Genomic DNA, 21,529 nt, shown 5'->3' with positions numbered 1-21,529 from the left:
ATTAAAAGGATAGTTTCTTGAAGAATAAAAAAAAACTAAAATATGTTGTTACTAAGATTTGAACTTTAATGTTAACTCTTTAAATGAAACAGATTCATTAAATTAAAAGCGTATTTTCATTGACTTTTGAAAATTAGAAACTGAAAACAGTCTTTTGCATGTTTTCAGTTTCCTTCACAAATTGAGTTTTGAAAACAGTTTTTGTTTTTTGCCCATTTTGAGTTGCCAAACAAGTTTTTTAGTTTCAAAAATAGAAAATTGTTTTTGAAAACAGAAAATAAGGAGTAGAAATAGTTACCAAACATACCCTTAATCTTCAAATGAAACAGAGAAGTTAACTATGCAATTGCATATTGAAAAATAAGAGAAAAGTTAATGATGCCGTGAAGGTTTGGTTTAGGAAATAATTTTAGGAACTTTTTATAGAAAAAAAAAAGAGTCACTGATTGATATAAATATAAATATATATATATATATATATATATATATATATATCATAAAAGTGGTATCAATTTTTTTTAAATACTCAATTAACAAATGTTTTAAGAGCACCCGTTAACCATGAATAAATTTTCATTCAATATCTTCTTCAATATTGTTCATTGAATTGATAATTTGATCAGCGACGTACTCAACGGAAAAAATCTCAATCGTTTAGTTTGAGTAGGAAAAAGCCAAGTGAAATCATGATCAGAAATTAGTATCAATGGTTCCTAAAGCCTTATGATATTTATGAGATCTTAGATTCAAGGCGTAGATGCACTTTTAATCCCTACATTTTGACATTTTTTCATTTTGGTTCCAACATTTTTATTTTACTACTTTTAGTCCCCAAATCAATTAACGCGTGTTATTTTAGTCCTTTTCGTCAGTCAACAAATGGAAATAGCTGAGGTGGCTAACGGAGGAATTAAAATATTAATTAAAATCCACTGTGGCTCCTGTCACCCATGCCGCATGGGTTTCCCACCCTTTTATGTCACATGTGACCCTCACTACAACCACCTGTGGCGCATGTGAACCCCCAAATCAATCCACCTTCTCTTTCTGTGAACCCCCAAACCAAATCAGTCCACCTCTCTCTCGATCTAAGATAGCCATCAAACCACCATAGCAGACAAACAAACCACCATCGCAGACAAAAATTTTAAACCACAACCACCATCACAAACAAACAAACCATCATCGCAGACAAACAAACCCAAAAATATATATAACTAAAACCATTTTTCTTGGAATAGCAGAGAAGAGAAAAGCAGTGAGATCTCTATCTCTGTGAACTGAAACCAAACACACAAATATTAGCTCTCTCTTTGTATGTGTCTTTATATATAGTTAGCTTTATATTATGCGTAGGGGCCACAATGTTGCTTTTTGTATATTCATTGTTGGGTTTTGACTTTATTATGTTTGTTTAGTGACTTTTGACTGTTTGTTGGTCCTTGTCTGGTCATGTGTTTCTTTGTGGCTTCCAATGTGGTCCCTGTTGTCCTCTGTTGAAGATAATGGTTGATTCTGTGTGTGATATGTACTAAATTAGTGGGCCAAAATGCTGAGTTATTATTAAAGTGATTTTATGATATATAATGTTAACATGTGTTTGTTTGTGGATTACTATGCGTGTCTATTTTTTATGACATTGTTGTTTACTATGTTTTTGTTTGTACTTTCCAAACAATGTTGAAGATAATGTGCATTACCATATTATATCATTCGAAACAACTGTGGTGGATTGTGGAATGATGAGTGCTGATTTGGCAAATAATTAATGTGTGATATTTTGTTAACTAATGAGTGCTATTTTGGAATGTAGTCAATATTATTTAAATGGTTTATATGTGTTTTGCATGCAACATGAGTGAGCTATTTAGCTTGTCTGTGCATCATGGTGGGTATTTTACTAATAACCCTCGAAAATATGTGGGAGGTAAAGTGGATGTAGTGGATAATTGTGACCCTGATAGGTGGTCGAAGACAGAGATTGAGGGTATATGCAGGGACTTTGGATACACCTCTGTGAGTAGGCTTTGGTATAAAATGCCTGGTAATGATCTAGAGAGAGCTAATTTCCATTTGATAGTTGATGATAATGATGCCATGTTTATGACAAATTTAGTGATTGGTCATAAAGAAATTCATGTGTTTGTTGAGCACCCTATGGATAATCCTATACTAATAGATGAAGGTGAACATATTGGGGCAGATGTGTAGCCATTGGCAGTGGAGCAAAACCTTTTAGGATATGACAGTAATGATGATGCCAGTCATGATGAAGGTAGTGAAGATGCTGACAATAGTAACTCTGGTAGTGAAGATCATAACAATGATAATGTGGATCCCATTAATGATGATGTTGTTGAGGTTGATGCTGCAGAGGTGTATTCTAGGAAAGTAGGTAAGGAACCTATGACTCAGCACCCATCTGAGGACAAGGATGTAGCTGATAACAGTGACGGTGGAGGAGATGATGGTGAAGGAAGTGGCCTAGAGGATGAAGATGTAGTGAATCCTGATAACATGAAGTTTGTGGAGGATAGTAGTGATAGTTGGGATGGTTCTGATGAGGATATTATTGAACCAGTACAAATGGGTGCTGGTGTAATGAACTCTGATTATGAGAGTGAAGAGTTGCACAGTCTTGAGGAATCATCATCTGATGATGATATTAGGGATGATAGTGACGATAGCTCTGAAGATGAACTGAAAACACCTGTGGAAAAGGGAAGGGGACAAAAGAGGACCTTCCTAGTGTTTAAGGCAGTTGCTAAGGCTGAACATATCAGATTTGAGAAAGATATGTTGTTCACAACAACTAAACAATTCAAAGAAGCTATAACTGATTATACAGTTCATGGTGGCTGGGGGATCAAATTTGCAAAAAAATGATTTGCAGAGGGTAAGAGCAATTTGCCAGGAAAGCTGCAAGTTTATGGCATATCTAACAAAGGTGCCAAGAGAGAAGAGCTACCAACTAAAAACACTGAATCTGGAACACACATGCTTTAGGAGTTATAAGAATCCAAGGTGCACTTCTTCATACATTACCATATTGGATGTATAGAGTTACTAACACCACAATTGTTGTTGTTGTACTGATAGGGGTTGGTGCAGACCTTCATTGATAATTGACCACAATATGAGCATAGGATCTATTGCAGACACTTCTACAATAATCTTATGAAGAACCATCCTGGTGTTCTGATCAGAGAGTTATTTTGGAAAGCAGCCAAAGCTACTTATAAAGCTGAGTTTGATAGGCTGATGGATGAACTGAAGGGAATTGATGAGGATGCACACAGTTGGTTGCAAGATCATTCAACCACCATGTGGGCCAGACACATGTTTAGTGAGGATAAGTTGAGTGATACAGTACTGAACAACGTGTGAGAGTTTTAACAGTAGGATTCTGAAGTTTAGATCTAAGCCTATAATTACTATGGTATGAATCTAAGCCTTTGAGTAACAATTAGTCAAATACATTGTTTGATACATTGTTTGATTAACAGTTTGTGTGTGCTTGCAGCTGGGGTCCATCAGGTTATATCTTATGACCAGGTTTCAAGAGAATAGACAAAGATCATGAAAGTGGAATCAGAGATATGCCCTAAAGTGCTTAAGAGGTTTCATAGAGAAAAGATTGCAAGCAGCAGGTGGCTTGCTTGTTGGGCAGGTGATACACAGTTTGAGGTTAAAAATGGACTGCAAAGCTTCACTGCGGACTTGGCCAAAGGACATTGTAGTTGCAGGAAATGGGATACAACTAGTATACCATGTGCCCATGCAGTTTCTTGCATATTCTTCAATAGGCAAGATGCTGAGCAGTATGTGCACAAGTGTTTTCATGTCTCCACATATAAGGCCTGTTATGAGCCAATAATTGCACCTATCAATGGGCAGAATATGTGGAGGCCTAGTGGTGTCCAACCTGTTTAGCCTCCTATCAAAAGAAGGCCACCTGGTAGGCCCAAGAAGAAGAGAGCAAGGGAGCCTAGTGAACCAGCAGGTAGGAGAGCTGGTATCTCTAAACAGTATAGGGCATGTGGTAAAATAGGACACAATAAAAGAAGTTGCAAGGGTGAGATTGGAGGAAAATCTTCCCTACCAAGCACCATAAACAGAACCACTGTAGCCAATAAGGTAACATTCTACCATATCTGTCAAGTAAATGTGTGAGAGTTTTTACATATTAAATGTGGATTTCTTGTTTGTAGACCAGCAGGTACAAAAACTCTTCCAACATCAATCAGCCAACAGGACAAGCTCAAGCTTAAGCTTAACCAAGCTCAACCACCCCATTTACACCACCTCAACGATTTGTATCATCCCAATCCAGCATGCACAACTTCACTCCTGGTGTAGTGACTCAGCCATGGACAAGCTCTCCCAGTCCATTTCCATCATTCCAATCCAGCATGCACAGCTTCACTCCTTGTGCATTTCCTCAGCCATGGATAAGCTCTTCTAGGCCAAGTGCACTATACCAAACCAGCATGCACTTCTCATCCAGCCCAAGTGCACCATACCAGACCAGCATGCACTTTTCATCCAACCCAAGTGTAGCATTCCAGACTAGAATGCACTTCTTATCTAGCCCAAGTGCACCATACCAGTACACCATGCATAGCTCTGCCACACCTTTTCCACCACCCCAGTCCAGTCCAACTGCACACCAGACCCCCACAAGATCATCCAATCCAGTTTAGGCCAACTCCAATCCGATTGCACCACCCAACTTAGGCAGCAGTCCAACTCCAAGACTGAGGAGGAAAAGGATGGTCACATCAGAGACCCTGAATGCTTCCAAGAATGCATCTAGATATTGGGGGCTATCAAGTTTGCTGGTGTGTCAAGCCTTTATTTTGTATAATTAGTATTAGTTAAACAATGCCCTGCTGTTTGGGTTAAGATTGGCAGTTGAACAATGCCCTTTTGTTTTGTAAACATGCTTTTGCTTTTTTTAATGATAACTATGAAGATGTTTGGGTTACGTTTGGTAGTATGTTGGAATATGTTATCTGTTAATACCGATTTTATTTGTTGCATGCACTTGGCAGTATATTAAGTAGTGCTTTCTTGGAATATGTTATTTGTCAACAGGGACTATGTTACACACCAATACCAATCCTGCTATTTCCAATCCACACATCCACACATTGAATGAGAAAGGTATTCATTTATTTCTCAACAGATTGAGTACAAAATAAGCAGCAAGTGTGTCATTGCTAATAACTAATCCTACCAAAATAAAGCACACTACCAACCCTCTACACATAAACACTGCAACCGTACATGCACTACCAACCACAACAACCCTACCTAAGCAAACATAGAACTACAAATATCACCATTAACAATGCCACAACTACAACTAAATACTTCTCTCTTCTTGCACTCTGCAAGCTTAGCCTCAAGTTGGATGATCCTTTGCCTTTGCTGTGGGATAAGTACCTTACCACGTTCACATATCTCATCATTACGCCATTGGAAGAACCTACACTTTCGCCCCACCTGAAACATAGATAATGCTCTGAAAAATGAAAATCGATAAACTATTGCAGTAACAAATTGAAACAACATACTGAAATTAACTAAAACCCACTCAAACAATTTACTGAAATTGACATACCCAGTAGTTTGGACAACCATAGAACCTTCTGCCAGGGTTGTCTGCTATCCACGGCACAACTAGGATAGGTTTTTTATTACAGTAGCACATCATTTGTGCTCTCCTCCTCATGTTGAAACTTGTTGAAGAGCTTGCTTCCATTGGGCTTCGAAGATTATTTGTTTTGATCGTGGTTTGGGGAGATGACGCTTACCTGTGTGGGTGGAGGTCCAAGCTCGAATTTTGGGAGTTTAAGGTTTTTGGTACCAATTTTGGGGATTTTGGGTTTTTGGTACTGATTTAGGGGGTTTACGGGGTAGTGGGGGTCACGTGTGAAATAAAAGGGCGGGAAACCCATGCCTGAGTGCCACGGTGGATTTTAATTAATATTTTAATCCCTCCATTAGCCACCTCAACTATTTCCGTCTGTTGACTGACGGAAATGACTAACATAACACACGTTAATTGGTTTGGGAACTAAAAGTAGTGAAATGAAAATGTAGGGACCAAAATAGAAATTGAGCCAAAATGTAAGGACTAAAAGTGCATTTACGCCTAAATTCAAAATCTCCTGCAAAAATCTTAGGGTCGCCATCAAAGAATTCCTTCGATTTTCTTCCATAATAATCTGGTGTGCGTAAGACAGGATACTGCTCATGCCTTAAAAAAAGAAGGTTTTAATTAACATTAGCTAAGTGCGAAACAACTAATACAAATGAGAATGATGCTGATTGGCAATTAGGCATGAGTGACATTTGTTGGTGGCTTCAAGCCTTCAACTTTTAAGAGAAAGGAAACTCAAAAAGACGACAACACCCACCTTTTTTTTTTTTACCCAAATTAACATTCGACCACAAACGTTTGGAGGTCGAAACAAAGGCCAAAAACGGAAATGACTCAGTTCATGTCCCTAGTCTCTGTAAATAAATATCACGCCAAGCCCTGAGTCAATGAATCTAAGGGCTTTGCTTCTCCTTCTTCTTCACACCTTTAACAGTTTCAGAAAGAGGGTTCAGAGTGTGTATGGTTGGGTGGTTGCCCCTCTCTGAACCCAATGATTTCTATCAACTTAGCCCTTCAAATCAACCACCCATGACCCTTCTCTTCTAAACCCCATACCCAAAGATCAATATCAAAAAAAAAAAAATAAATAAATATCATATCTCTCTCTCTCTCTCTCTCTCTCTCTCTCTGTTGCTGCGTTTGTGTTTGTGTTTGTATCTGTTTCTTTTTCTTCTTTCTTTTCAGATTCATGGCTCTCTCTTTCTCTCTCTCTCTCTCTCTCTCTCTCTGGATACATATAATGAAAGGGGCTGTGACGATGGCTTTGTTGAATGTTAAGAGTGTGGAAGATTCGGGTATAGTTGAAAGGGTCCGTTTTGTTTGGCGGGGCGACCCGGATGGCCTCTTTGTGAATTTTTAATCACATCTAGGCAACCGGTTTTTGTTGCAGCCATGACGGTGTCTCTTTCGCTTGCCTGATTGGAGAGCCCAATCTGAGCCTCACCCATTTCCCCCATTTCTGTGTCTTCGCTTTTATGTGTTTTTTTGGGTGTAAAACCAGTAGATCTAGCTTCGTTTGTTTTTGTTCTTTTCTGTTTGGCTACTGAGAAAATGAGGGAAAATGATGAACATTTTCTCATTTTCAATGAAGTGGAGATTGTATTATATATGTTTGAGTTGTGTTTGCTTCTACATTTTTTTTTTTTTCATTTACCGTTCTTTACCGTTTTTTTGGTGGTTTTTGCCTTTGAGTTCCTTTCTCTTTCATTTAGCTTTTATCGATCAAACCAAAGGCAGCTAGAGATTTGGAATTTTGGTATTGATGAAAGTAGCTCTTTATTTCGGGGATATAGGATTAATTTTCAACAGTTAATGTCGCACCACCCACATAGGTAGAGTAAAATTAATTTCATTTTACCTAAGTCTATTAATATCAAGAATTATTGAATTATGACCAAATTTTGAGTAGAAGAATTAAAAACTTGCATTTTTTGTTGGAAGGATGAAAAAGCGAGATGATAGAAAATAGAGGGTGGATGGAAAAGTGGGAGGATAGAAAAGTTTTTAGTTTTCTCATTTGTGTTTGGTTGAGAGGGTGGAAAAATGGAGAGATGAAAAACTTTCAGGTTTAATTGAAAATAAGGTTTGCATAAATTTACTATTATGTCTCTTTTAAATAAAACATAAAAATAATGCATTATATATATATTTTTTAAAATTGTGTATAAATGATAGTGGACATTTTTTAAAATAACATAAAAAATCATTCAAAAGTATTTTCTTAAATAAAATAATAAAAAAATTAAGAAAAAAAAAAGTGAAGAAAAAGAACCCATCACCTGACAAAACCCAAAAAAAAAAAAAAACAAAACAAAAAGCCAACGTTAAAAAAAAAAAAAAGTTAATTAGAGGTGGGGCAGTTTTGTCCAAATATTTTTTTTTCACTTTTCACTCCAATTCTCTCTCCAATTTGGAGAGATTGTATTTTGAAGGGAGAGAAAAGAAAATTTGTGGGTTTCACCACTTTTCTCTTCCACTTCCCCTCTCAACCAAACAGTAGAAAATACAATCTTTCACCTTATTTTTCATTCTCCCTGTATTCACCCCAATTAAACATAATCTAAAAGGAATTAGTTGAACTACAACATTTTACCATTGGTATTTTGTAGGAAGTGGGAGGATTAGTGGATGTGGTAAACCATTGGAAATATGATATGTATTTTTAGGTTAAAGGGTTACACTGTATCATTAATTTTTATTTTGAAACATGATTTAATCAACGCTTTATTTGATTCTAAAAAAATTTAATATTTTATTGGTTCAGTAAATGAAAATGTAACTCAACGAACCCAAGGTTTTTTAATTGTCACCAAATATTGTTTTTTTCTTGATAAAAGGTTAGAACCAAATATTGCGGCTTGTTATCTTTAAAAACCCATAATTCTTTATCAGTGACTGAATTGCCTCACTTACAATAATTCGTAATTTGAATTGAAGAGTTTCCTAAAGTTTCATATCGAATTAGTTTCATTCAACCTAATTCAAGTCTTTCTGGGGGATAGGCTTCAGGTCATGTGGTACAGCTTCCAGCCAAATATAAAAATCACTAGCCATAAATTCAGCCAAAAAAAAAAATCACTAGTCATAAGAGCTCTTCTAGCCAAATATCAAAATCACTAGCCACAAATTCATTAACAAAAAAATAAAATAAAAAGTCACTAGCCAAATATCGAAATCACTTGCCACAAAAAGAACAAAGTTTCTCTTCAAACTATTTTGAAGAGAAATCCTTCAAATTCCTCATATATCTTTATATTAAATGTGAATTTTGAAAATCTAACTATTGGATTGCATATTCTTATTATATCATTTATGCTTGTAAAAATTTCAAGAAGATCAAAGATTAATTGCTATGTCATCAAACAAATGTTAAAATTTCAAATTTTTGTGATCTAAAATTGTGTATAAAAAATAAATTTATTAATTGAATAGTAAATAATATTCGATTTGAATAAAATTTGATACGCATGTTAAGAACATAAGGAACATGAAATTCAACTATTAAATTTTCAAAATTCACATCAAGGATATATGAGAAGTTTGAAGAGTTTCTCTCCAAATGAGAAACTTTATTCCCAAAAATATCACTATGTGGTGGATTTTCAACTAAAGAGTGAGATTGATCTTACAAGAAAGCGTGACATTACCATCTTTATAAGCATCATTGATCAGATTTTATATAGGATCTGTGGGGGGTAAAAGCTCTTGAATAAACGTTTGGGTTTTGGGTCTGAATAGTTGGTACAAATCTGTTCAATCAGAGTCTCTAGGCCCACAGGTTAGTCCGCACTATAGTGATCCGAGGAGTTGTTCGAGGAGAAGTATCTCCTCGGACAGGCCCAGCAAAGGCCCTAGGACTTGCCAAACGGTTTAAAGGTAGAATTTTGGAAGATCTATTGGGTAATGGTGTGATCCAAGCACCCTTTAGAAGCAGAAATGTGTGAGAAATATCTGAAGGAAAAGCTGCTACCACCGTATTAAAGACCCTGCATCTACCTCCCTGGCCGCATTAATGGGGAAATGACCTCTGAACAGTAGAATTCAACCTTCTTGCTATTATTTGAAGACTTCAAGAAGGTGGTGGATGGGACAAGTATCTAGGGGAAGATTTGTATGACACATGGATAAAATAGGGAAGAAGAAGAAGTATATAGGAGAACGAGAGAGGAAAGGAGAGGGGGCGGTTTCTTAGTTAAAAAAAGAACTAAGAATTGTAATCTTTAACATAAAAAGAGAAGGAATATATAATTTGTCATCGGCTTACGTCCGATGAGGTTTCTTTGTTATATTTACTTATCATTTGCATAGATTGTGGCATTCTAGCCTGTTAATCAACTTCTAATACCCCAAACCTAGGTTTCAAACCCATACTCTACAAATTTAATTGTATAAGGCTCATTGGGCCTGAGCCCATCAAATGCTTTTGGGTCCGAGTACAATCATGCGCTTACAATTGGCGCCGTCTGTGGGAAATCTAGCGTTGAAGGAATTGGAACATCATGGCAGGCTTAGGTTCGCATCATGCAGAATCTCAGGGATCCCAGCCCGAAGATCTTTTTGAGTGTCTTGAGCGCTGGAGGGATCGAGAGGGAAGTGTTCATACCGTATATCCTGGCGCGAGTCATACGCGTGGCGGAGACAGTGCCACCTATGAGGATGATGCCAAGGCCATGCAGAGGGAGATTGACCACCTCAAGAAAAAGCTACGCCGTGTCAGACAAAGGCGGGCTTCACCCCTATCCAATCCTTCTTCAAGGGAATCTCGGGGAAGCAGTTACAGTTCAAGGTTCAGGACTCCCCCTAGCGAAACTTTCTCTTACGAAGGGGATGACCTACCAGGTCGTAAGCATATGAAGCTTTCCTCCAAGGGCTTGAGGAACGATGCTATGAGCCGAGTGTTACACCAACTCTCTAAATCGCCCTTCTCACGCAGGATTGAGAAGGGAAGGCTCCCTAGATGGTTCACCCAACCCACCTTCACCATTTATAATGGCAGGACAGACTCGGTGGAACATGTGAGCCACTTTAATCAAAGGATAGCGGTGCATTCTCATAACGAAACCTTGATGTGTAAGGTCTTTCCTTCTAGCCTGGGACCTGTTGCTATGAGATGGTTTAATAGATTAAAGTCGGGGTCTGTCGATTCGTTCATGGAACTTACTAGGGCATTCGCGTCTTGGTTCATTACATGCAACAGAGTTCCTCGACCGTTGGACTCGCTATTATCTATGGCCATGAGGGAGGGTGAGACATTGAAAGCATACTCCGACAAGTATTGGGAGATGTTCAATGAGATAGATGGAGATTTTGACGAAGTGGCGATTAATACTTTTAAAGTGGGCATTCCCACTGATCATGATTTAAGGAAATCCCTGACCAAAAAGCTCGTACGGAGTGTATGTCGCCTCATGGACCGCATTGACGAGTACAAAAGGGTTGAGGAAGATCAACAGCAGGGTAAGGGTAAGGCGAAGGTTATCCCGCAGGAGAGAAGGGATTTCAGGTCAGACAGGTACCATAACAGTAAGCCGAGGAGAGATTACTCTGGGCAGTCTGGCTCAGCCACTCCTCAAGCAGTTAACACTGTATTGCGAGAACCAGTGCATCAACTGCTGGAGAAATTCCGTAAGGAGCCCTACTTTGAGTGGCCTAATAAGATGGCCGGGGACCCTATGAAGCGGAATTAGAACCTCTTTTTTCAATATCATCAGGATGTTGGTCATACCACTGAGAATTGTAGGACCCTCTGGAACCATCTGGAGCAGCTTGTTAGCGAAGGAAAATTGAAGCATCACCTGTATCAACCGAACGGGCAAGGCTGTCAGTTAGGTTCAAATAATTAGAAGAACAACTCGTCTCGGCCCTCCTTGGGAATGATTAATGTCATCTTCACTACACCTGGCAGGACCGGTTCCTGTCCTACTAGGGTGATGGCAATGTCACACTCCTAAGCCGAGGAGTCAAGCTCGAAACCGAAGAGAATTAGATGGAATATGCCTGTCTTGGGATTCTCTAATGAGGATAAGATTGGGACCATTCAACTCCATGATGACACCCTGGTGGTCACATTGAAAATAAGGAATTACGATGTCAAAAGAGTAATAATCGATCAAGGCAGCGATGCGGATATTATGTACCCTGACTTATTCAAGGGGCTTAAGTTAAAACTAGAGGATTTCACTCCTTATGACTCGCCATTAATAAGTTTTGAAGGGAAGACTGTTATACCAAAGGGATAGATTAGATTGCCTGTACAATTTGGCTCGGAAACGGTCGAGGTGGATTTTATTGTGGTTGACGGATATTCTTCGTACACGGCCATCCTTGTCAGGCCTTGGTTGCACGCTTTGGGTGCCGTCTCCTCAACTTTGCATGTTAAAGTAAAATTTCCTTTGGAGGGATTCATTAAAGAAATTCTTGGCAGCCAGTTAGTGGCAAGGCAATGCATATCGGCTACAGTACTGCATCAAGTCAAATCAGAGTCCTCGGCCTCGGCTGTGGAGGACTTATAGTAATTAACAACTTTGGATGCGCCTAATGCGGTGACAGCAGAGGGTCCCATATGTGAAGATTTGGAGAGATTTCTCATAACCGATGATCCCGAAAGGTTCTTCCAAGTTGGGATACGGTTACCACACCAAGAGAAGATGGAATTGGTGAAGTTTTTGAAAAACAATATCGATGTCTTTGCTTGGGATCACTATGAGGCTCTGAGGGTTGACCCAAGCTTTATTTGCCATCATTTGAACGTCAACCCTGCCGTTGTTCCTAGGAGGCAACCACCTCGGCGTTCCTCCAAAGAGCATTCCGAGGCTGTCAAAGGAGAGGTGCTCAAGCTCAAAAAGGCTAGTGCTATTAAAGAAGTTTTCTACCCGGAGTGGTTGGCGCATACAGTTGTGGTGAAAAAAAAGAACGGAAAGTGAAAAGTATGTGTGGACTTCACAGACCTAAACAAAGCTTGCCCGAAAGACTCGTTCCCGATGCCACGCATCGATCAGCTTGTGGATGCTACCGTCGGGCATCCTCGGATGAGCTTTTTAGATGCTTTCCAGGGTTATCACCAAATACCATTGGCGTTGAGTGATCAGGAGAAGACTGCTTTCATTACTCCAACAGGGAACTATCATTATAAAGTAATGTCGTTCGGGTTGAAAAATGCCGGGGCTACTCACCAATGGATGATGACCAGAATGTTTGAATCATAACTTGGAAAGACCATTGAGGTATATGTGGATGATATGGTAGTGAAGAGTAAGACAGTACCTATGCATGTGAAAGATCTGGACGACACCTTTCAAATACTTAGGAAGTACAAGCTGCGTCTTAACGCCTCAAAGTATTCTTTTGGGGTAGGTTCCGGAAAGTTCCTAGGCTACATGGTGACTCATAGAGGAATAGAGATGAATCCAGCGCAGGTTAGAGCCATTCAGGGCTTACAACCCCTTCAAAATCCAAAGGAAGTTCAAAAATTGACCAGGATGATTACTGCTCTCAGCAAATTCATTTCTCAGTTAGCTGACAGGTGTAGACATTTTTTCTAACTGTTAAATAAATGAAAAGGATTCCAATGGTCCGAGGAGTGTGCTTTAGCTTTCCAACAACTTAAGGAATATCTTTCCCGGCCGCCCATTATGTCTCGGTCGGAGGTTGATGAAATCCTGTTCGCATACCTAGTCGTAGCCATCCATGCAGTCAACCTAGTTCTTATAAGGGACGACGACGAGGTACAAAGGCCGGTTTATTATGTTAGCAAATCTTTGAATAAAGCTGAAGTGCGTTATTTGCCTTTAGAGAAGGCAATTCTGATTGTAGTTCATGCCACGCAGAAGCTTCCTCACTATTTTCAGTCTTACATCATTGTAGTTTTGACCCAACTGCCTCTTAAGTCAGTGTTACAAAGTGCTGACTACTCAAGAAGAGTAGCTAAGTGGGGAACTATTTTGGGAGCTTTTGATATAAAATACATGCCACGTACTTCGGTGGAAGGCCAAGTTCTTGCAGATTTAGTGGCAAAGTTTGCCAAACCATTGTTAGAAGAAACTGTGAAGGAATCACACGTGGATGAAAAATCAGTTGGCATGATCATAGACAAAGGACCTCCGATTTGGAAAGTGTCCATTGATGGGGCAGCCAACCAGAGGGGGTTTGGTGTTGGACTTGTTTTAGTATCCCCTGAGGGAATTATTTTTGAAAAATAATTGAGATTAGCGTTCTCGGCCATTAATAACGAGCCTAAGTATGAATCGGTCTTGGTTGGTATGAATATGGTACGTAAAATGGGAGGAAAAGAAGTTCATATGTTCTTAGATTCACAGTTAGTTGTGAGCCAAGTGTCGGGGACCATGGAGGCTAGGGATCCAAGAATGCAAAAGTACCTGACTCAGGTCAAGTGTTTACAATCCGAGTTTGATTCTTTTATCCTTTCTCACGTCTCTAGAAGTGGAAACACACTTGCGGACTTGTTGGCCACTTTGGCAACATCCTTGGCTCAATGTTTGCCTAGGATTATCCTCGTTGAAGACTTGCTAAAACCAACTCTGACCACTGCAAGTGTCGTCTGTATCCATCTGATAAGGCTTAGACCTAGCTGGATTGACCCTGTGATCTCTTTTCTAAAAGCCGATATTCTTCTCGAAGACAAGTCTGAAGCAGATAAGAGTCGTCGAAAGGCGCCTCGTTTCTGATTGTCCAAGCATCAGAAATTGTATAAACGCTCCTTTTCTGGACCATACTTGCTATGTGTACATCCTGAGGCAACGGAGACACTTTTGGAAGAATTGCATGAGGGAATTTGCGGAAGCCATACTGGGGGAAGGTCCTTAGCCCATAGGGCTCTGACTCAGGGATATTGGTGGTCCAACATGTAGAGGGAAGCTCAAGACTACGCGAGAAAGTGTGACCAATGCCAAAGGTTTGCCCCCAATCTTCATCAGCCTAGGGAAGTCCTTAATACTTTGTCCAGCCCTTGGCCATTTGCTCAATGGGGACTGGATATAGTGGGGTCTTTTCCGAGAGCTGTGAGAAACAAAAGATGGCTACTCGTGGGAACCGATTACTTCACCAAATGGGTCAAAGCTGAGCCCTTAGCAAATATTAGGAATATTGACTCCAAGAAGTTTATCTAAAAGAATATTATCACTAGATTTGGGATACCTCACACACTTATTTCAGATAATGGCGTCCAATTTGACAGTAGAGCTTTCAGGAAATATTGTAGTGACATGGGCATCACAAACAGATACTCCACCCCAGCTTATCCTCAGGGAAATGGGCAGGCCGAGGCCGTTAACAAAGTCATAGTCAGTGGACTTAAGAAGAGGTTGGATGATGCGAAGGGTAGATGGGTAGAGGAATTGACACACGTTTTGTGGACTTATTGGACTACACCACGAAGGTCCACTAGAGAAACGCCTTTCTCCATGAATTATGGGGCCAAGGCGGTAATACCTTTAGAATCTGGTTTTCCTACGCTAAGGACGAGTTCTTTTAGGCTGAAAAATAACGATGGCTTCCTTGAAAAAAGCCTAGATCTGGTTGAGGAGCGGCAAGAGGCCGCCATGGTCCAAATGGCTTATTATCAGCAGAAGCTTAAACGAGGATATGATGCTCATGTGAAGCTAAGGCCACTAGCGCCTGGGGATTTGGTGCTGAGGAAAGTCGTGAGTACTGCCAAAAACCCAGTATGGGGAAAGCTAGCGCCAAATTGGGAAGGACCCTATCGGATCATCTCTGTAGCAGGCGTAGGATCATATCGATTAGCTGATCTAGATGAAAAAATTGTACAACGCCCCTAGAATGTAAACAACCTACGAATGTATTATTATTAATAAAAAGTACTTTTATCGTTCGTTGTTCAAATTTTCGATATGTACTTAGGTTCATCTCTCATTATTTCTAAGTATCAAACAGAAACTTGGACATGTATGGTCCTCGGACCACATGCCTTGTGGAAATTGATGTCTTATCATTTGTTAAACAGAACCTTAGTTATGTCGGGTCCACAGACCTTCTACTTTGGGGAAATTAACATTTCAAGTTACAATTTCTAAGTATCAAATAGAAACTTGGACATGTATGGTCCTCGGACCACATGCCTTGTGAAAATTAATGTCTTATCATTTGTTAAACAGAACCTTAGTTATGTCGGGTCCACAGACCTTCTACTTTAGGGAAATTAACATTTCAAGTTACAATTTCTAAGTATCAAACAGAAACTTGGACATGTATGGTCCTCGGACCACATGCCTTGTGGAAATTGATGTCTTATCATTTGTTAAATAGAACTTTAGTTATGTCGGGTCCACAGACCTTCTACTTTGGGAAAATTAACATTTCAAGTTACAATTTCTAAGTATCAAACAGAAACATGGACATGTATAGTCCTCGGATCACATGCCTTGTGAAAATTGATGTCTTATCATAAGTTAAGCAGAACCTTAGTTATGTCGGGCCCTTGAACCCTCTATTTTGAGAACATTAACAAAAACCATATCACATTAGTGTTGAGGTGTTGATGAAACACTTGGATTGATTTATGCCACAACTTGAATTCTAAGTTTAGCTTTTGATTGTATGTTGCTGTGTCACATATGTTATGCTCTTGAGGTATGATTTGCAAAGTATAAGCTAAGTATGTATACTTCTATTTAAAGTTATGACAAATTGAAATATTTGAAGTGGAGTTGTTCTATTCATTCATTTTTGTGCTGATGGGTATTTTTATACTAAAAATTGGAAGTCAAATGAAAATCAAACCAGATAGTTTCTCATTAATTTCTGTTAATGTACATTCAAAGCAAAAAATTTAAAAATTTGTTACATAACAAAAAGAGAAGTCCTAACTAGCCTAGACCTTAAGCCTTAGAAGGGGGTTTCTGCTTAGAAGTGCTGGCAGCCTCTATGCGTTTCAGCTCTATTTCGAATGAGGACTGGGCTTGTTTTCCCTTGTTTGTTGCCACCGGTGGAGGGACATTGGGCTTGGCACTTTGGCTCGTAGTCTTCTCGGCCCCATCACCTTGTTCCTTCTCTTTGTTGGAACCCTTAGGTTCTGTAGGAGTTGGAGTGAGCTCTGGAATCATGGGAGGGAGCATAGAAGATGTTGTCTCAAGGGCAGGTGCGACATGAGAAAGTTCTTCTATCACCTGGATGTCTTGGGGGAGCCAGATGTTTTCGGGCTTCCTCAACTCGGAGGTTGAGGGAATCCCTGCCACATTCAAAGCTTCCCCCCACACTTGTTGACAGTATTCCCGGCATAGCTCGGCGAACTCCTCGATTAATTGGTTTTCTATCGCCTCCACCCCTTCCTTGTAAGCAATCTTTTTCGCGGCCTCTATGGAGTCTTTGAAGGTACGAGCCTCGTCTCTCATTTTTGCAAGCTCCTTCTTCAGGTCAGAATTCTCTTGTTGAGATTTGGATAAGTCTTCGTCTTTCTAACGAAGAAGCTTGCGTTGCCCTTCCACTTGAGTCCTCATTGTCTTCAGGCTAGCCTCGGCACCGTCCTTTTCTCTCTTTAGCTCTGCCAACTGTGTAGTTAGCTTCTCGTTCTGCGCAAGGGCTTGGCCTAAGGACTTCTCGGTCTCCTGCCTAAGCTCCTATTCAAATGCAACTTTTATCTGAGAGTCTTCCACCCACTTCTCGACAGCGAAGACTTCTTGAATAGCCTGTGGTGAAATATCAAAATAAATGCATTATTAGTAGCACGACTTTAAAGTACATAAGAGTGTTTTCTTTCGTTAAGGTATAATGAAAGTGATAAAGTGAAAATAATACTTAGATACTCACTAAAGCCAAGTCCCTTTTTAGCGAAATGAACAGATGCGGTTGGCTCATCTTTTCCAAGGCTTTCATGTCCTTAGGCAGAAGAAGGGGACATTCCAAGGCGTCAGATAGGTGGTGGGCGTGACCTTGTTGGAACGCCCTAATACTAGACTAGCAGGAGATTGGTGCCCCCTCCAGCTTAAGCTCGGGAGACCAGTTAGCCGGTGCACGGCGTACCTCGGCAAGGTCCCTGTTCTCCCCGCTTTCTACTGAAGAGGCACGTCCCTTGCCTTTGCTAGGTTTTTGTTGTTGTTGTTGTTGTTGTTATTGTTGTTGTTGTTGCTTCAGCTTTTTCTGCCTCTCCGCATCTGCCTCCTCGGCCTCACTCTTCCTTTTCTTCTTAGGCTCTGGAACAGGAGGCTTAGGATCGGAGGGAGGAGGGGGTGGTGGCAAGGACGGAGGGACCTGCGACCCACCCATTCCCTTTTTAGAGACTCTCGCGCCCTTCTTGTTCATTAGCTTCTGTAAAGCGTCCATATCTTCTTCTTCTTCGGAGTTGGAATCAGGCTGTGCAATCACCAGACCTTGTATACCCGAAGTTTCGGCAGGCGTGCGTTCCTGGTTCGAAAGGATGACAAGCTGCTCCTCTCCGGGTCTCTTGGATTCCACGAGTTGAAATTGGTCTATCTCCCCGTCCAACAATTGTTACGAGGACGCTTGCTCTCTCGGACAACGGTTGTTTGGGAATGTGCTGAAAGAGGAATCGCTGCGATAGGGTGAGTATACAGGATGATAGAGGGATCGTCTGGGAGTTCGTGGTTGGAAAGGAAGCTAGGTCGTGCCACGTCTATCCTTCTGCGTCGTTTGTCTCCCACAATGATCACGTTGTCAATTTCTTGGAAGTCCACTGATATAGGGTCGTATCCTAGTATCAGGTGGGCAGCTCTTACTTGTAGGTCTTCACTAACGAAGACTTCGGAGCGAAGGACACGGTTCAAGTCAGCAACGTTGCAAAGGCTGAGATGTAGGCGTACGTGTTGTTTATCTGTAAGAAGAAACATCCGAGAAGACTATAATGGTCAGACTAGTGATAAACGTCAAGGCAAAAAGCAATGATATGCAATAAAATTAAAAGCGATAAAGGCAACGGGATTGAATCATGGGTTAGGAAATTTAACTCCTAAAGAGTCACACTTGGCTCTCCTCATTCGACTGGCCAGTGAGGACCGTCAAACCAGTTTTCCGAGGCGATGAGATAGTCATCTTTCATGCCTTTGTTGGATTTGGGAAGACAGGAAATCAGCCTAACGATGCTAGACCTGGATTTAATGTAATATCCTACATTTTCAAATTTATAGCACTCGTACATATAGACAACGTCGTGCCATGTAAGGTTTTGACCCATTTGCTCATTCAGAGCATCGACACAACCTAAGACTCTAAACACGTTTGGTGTGCATTGGTCTGGGCATAACCTATGGTTGCGAAGGTATTCACTTGTCACATTTTTCATGGGGAGGGTCATCCCACCTACTATGAAGGCGATCATGGGAATGATGACTTCTCCCTCTCTCCTAGCATTACCTACGGCTTCTACTATGTAATATCTTAAGCCTACGTCATCAGGAATTTGGTATATGGCCCTAAAACCCTCCATACTAGCGTTAGTATCTACTAAACACTTAAATCTACCCATTTGGTGAGAGCGGAAATCAAAGTTTAAAGAAGGAAAGGGGTTTAAATGGTAGCCGAGGACAGAAGCCGAGAAGGAATGAATAATAAGAAAAGTGAAAACTTACAGGAGTTGGTTATGCGATTCTTCATGAGCTTCTGGAGAGAAAAGGTAATGATTGACACTTAGATGCGATTAATTTCTGAAAGAATAAATGAAGGTACAGGTTTCCAGGCATTTTAACGTGCGGGAGGCGGCCTCGAAATTGAAATTCTCCCGATCAAATTTTCAGAGCCAATTTAGGCCGTTCGATGCGAATCCCACCGTTGAACATAGGGAACAGGATGTAACTTGCGGTCATAAATGCGCGCGTTTCGGGTTTCGAAGTGTCAGAGACGTTTTCAGGGAACGAAATGACTCCTACACATGTGGCAGTTTGCAAAGTGTGTGGAAGGTATGCTGTTCGGTTCAAAACTCTATTTCTCTCCTCGGATGGGAGGGGAAAAATAAAGTTTTGAGGGGCTATTGTGGGGGGTAAAAGCTCTTGAATAAACGTTTGGGTTTTGGGCCTGAGTAGTTGGTACAAATTTGTTCAATCAGAGTCTCTAAGTTCACAGGTTAGTCCGCACTATAGTGATCCGAGAAGTTGTCCGAGGAGAAGTATCTCCTCGGACAGGCCCAGCAAAGGCCCTAGGACTTGCTAAACGGTTTAAAGACAGAATTTTGGAAGATCTATTAGGTAAAGGTGTGATCCAAACACCCTTTAGAAGCAGAAACGTGTGAGAAATATCTAAAGGAAAAACTGCTACTACTGTATTAAAAACCCTGCATCTACCTCCCTGGCCGCATTAATGAGGAAATGACCTCTGAATAGTAGAATTCAACCTTCTTGTTATTATTTGAAGACTTCAAGAAGGTGATAGATGGGACAAGTATCTAAGGAGAAAATTTGTATGACACGTGGATAAAACAGGGAAGAAGAAGAAGTATATAGAAGGACGAGAGAGGAAAGGAGAGGGGGCGTTTTCTTAGTTAAAAAAATAACTAAGAATTGTAATCTTTGATATAAAAAGAGAAGGAATATATAATTTGTCCTCAGCTTACGTCCGAGGAGGTTTCTTTGTTATATTTACTTATCATTTGCATAGATTGTGGCATTCTAGCCTGTTAATCAACTTCCAATACCCCAAACTTAGGTTTCAAACCCATACTCTACAAATTTCATTGTATAAGGCTCATTGGGCCTGAGCCCATCACCTGCTTTTGGGTTCGGGTACAATCGTGCGCTTACAGGATCAATAAAGTGTTTCTCCAAATTAAATTACAGGATTGAGAATCGTACTTTTCATATAATAAAAAAAAGAAGTAAAAATTACTTTTACCTCTTTAAATTATATTAATTTTTACACTTACCCTCTCTAAACTATAAGAATGCATATTTACCCCTAATGTAACGACCCAAGGAAAAGCGCTAGCCACATCTGCGCTATACCTCAAAAGGACTAGTCACTATTGAGGCTCCTTGCAGTTGTTAATAAAGTCCAGATCTACCCAGTAAATACCTGATGTGGGACTCATCACACATCCACACACATCATGCAATCAATCAAATTGGGGCATCACAATCTCCCCTACTTAAATCCCTAACGTCTTCGTTAAGGCCCACTTTGTGGGGTAGTGTCTCCGAGCCCACACGGGGTTACCGAACCTGGCTCTGATACCATATGTAACGACCCAAGGAAAAGCGCTAGCCACATCTGCGCTATACCTTAAAAGGACTAGTCACTATTGAGGCTCCTTGCAGTTGTTAATAAAGCCCAGATCTACCCAGTAAATACCCAATGTGGGACTCATCACACATCCACACACATCACACAATCAATCAAATTGGGGCATCATAATCTCCCCCACTTAAATCCCTAACGTCCTCGTTAGGGCCCACTTTGTGGAGTAGTGTCTACGAGCCCACACGGGATTACCGAGCCGGCTCTGATACCATATGTAACGACTCAAGGAAAAGCGCTAGCCACATCTGCGCTATACAAGGACTAGTCACTATTAAGGCTCCTTGCAGTTGTTAATAAAGTCCAGATCTACCCAGTAAATACCCGATGTGGGACTCATCACACATCCACACACATCACACAATCAATCAAATTGGGGCATCACACCTAAACTATACCCTATTTTATCATTGTCCTCATAAATTATGAAAATGTGTGTGTGTCTGTGTGTGTGTATATATATATATATATATATATATATATATATATATATATATATATATATATATATGTACGTACGTACGTACATACGTATGTACGTATGCATGTATGTATGTATTGATTTACACTTGCTTCCCTTAAACTACATACTTACTTTCCTAAACCATTACCCATATGATAGAGTGCAAAGTATTATACGAGTATTAG

At 40.2% G+C, this 21,529-nt stretch overlaps 1 protein-coding gene across 1 annotated transcript; it reads left to right on the top strand.

The window, feature by feature from the left end:
• Positions 1 to 1,310: 1,310 nt before the first annotated feature.
• LOC142622399 (uncharacterized) lies at positions 1,311 to 4,978 on the top strand. The gene is made up of 3 exons (XM_075795855.1): positions 1,311 to 3,439; positions 3,524 to 4,137; positions 4,212 to 4,978. Exon 1 carries the CDS (start codon positions 2,407 to 2,409, stop codon positions 2,884 to 2,886), a length of 480 nt encoding a protein of 159 aa, XP_075651970.1. The 5' UTR covers positions 1,311 to 2,406; the 3' UTR covers positions 2,887 to 3,439; positions 3,524 to 4,137; positions 4,212 to 4,978.
• Positions 4,979 to 21,529: the final 16,551 nt, after the last annotated feature.

This window comes from Castanea sativa, chromosome 1, assembly GCF_040712315.1.
Source record: "Castanea sativa cultivar Marrone di Chiusa Pesio chromosome 1, ASM4071231v1".
NCBI classification, from domain to species: Eukaryota; Viridiplantae; Streptophyta; class Magnoliopsida; order Fagales; family Fagaceae; genus Castanea; species Castanea sativa.
Note: the sequence above shows the minus strand (reverse complement) of the source record. Positions and strands in the feature narration are given on the sequence as shown.

Excerpts from the sequence above, each read along its gene's own strand:
- LOC142622399 (XM_075795855.1), top strand. The coding sequence starts at position 2,407 with ATGACTCAGCACCCATCTGAGGACAAGGATGTAGCTGATAACAGTGAC.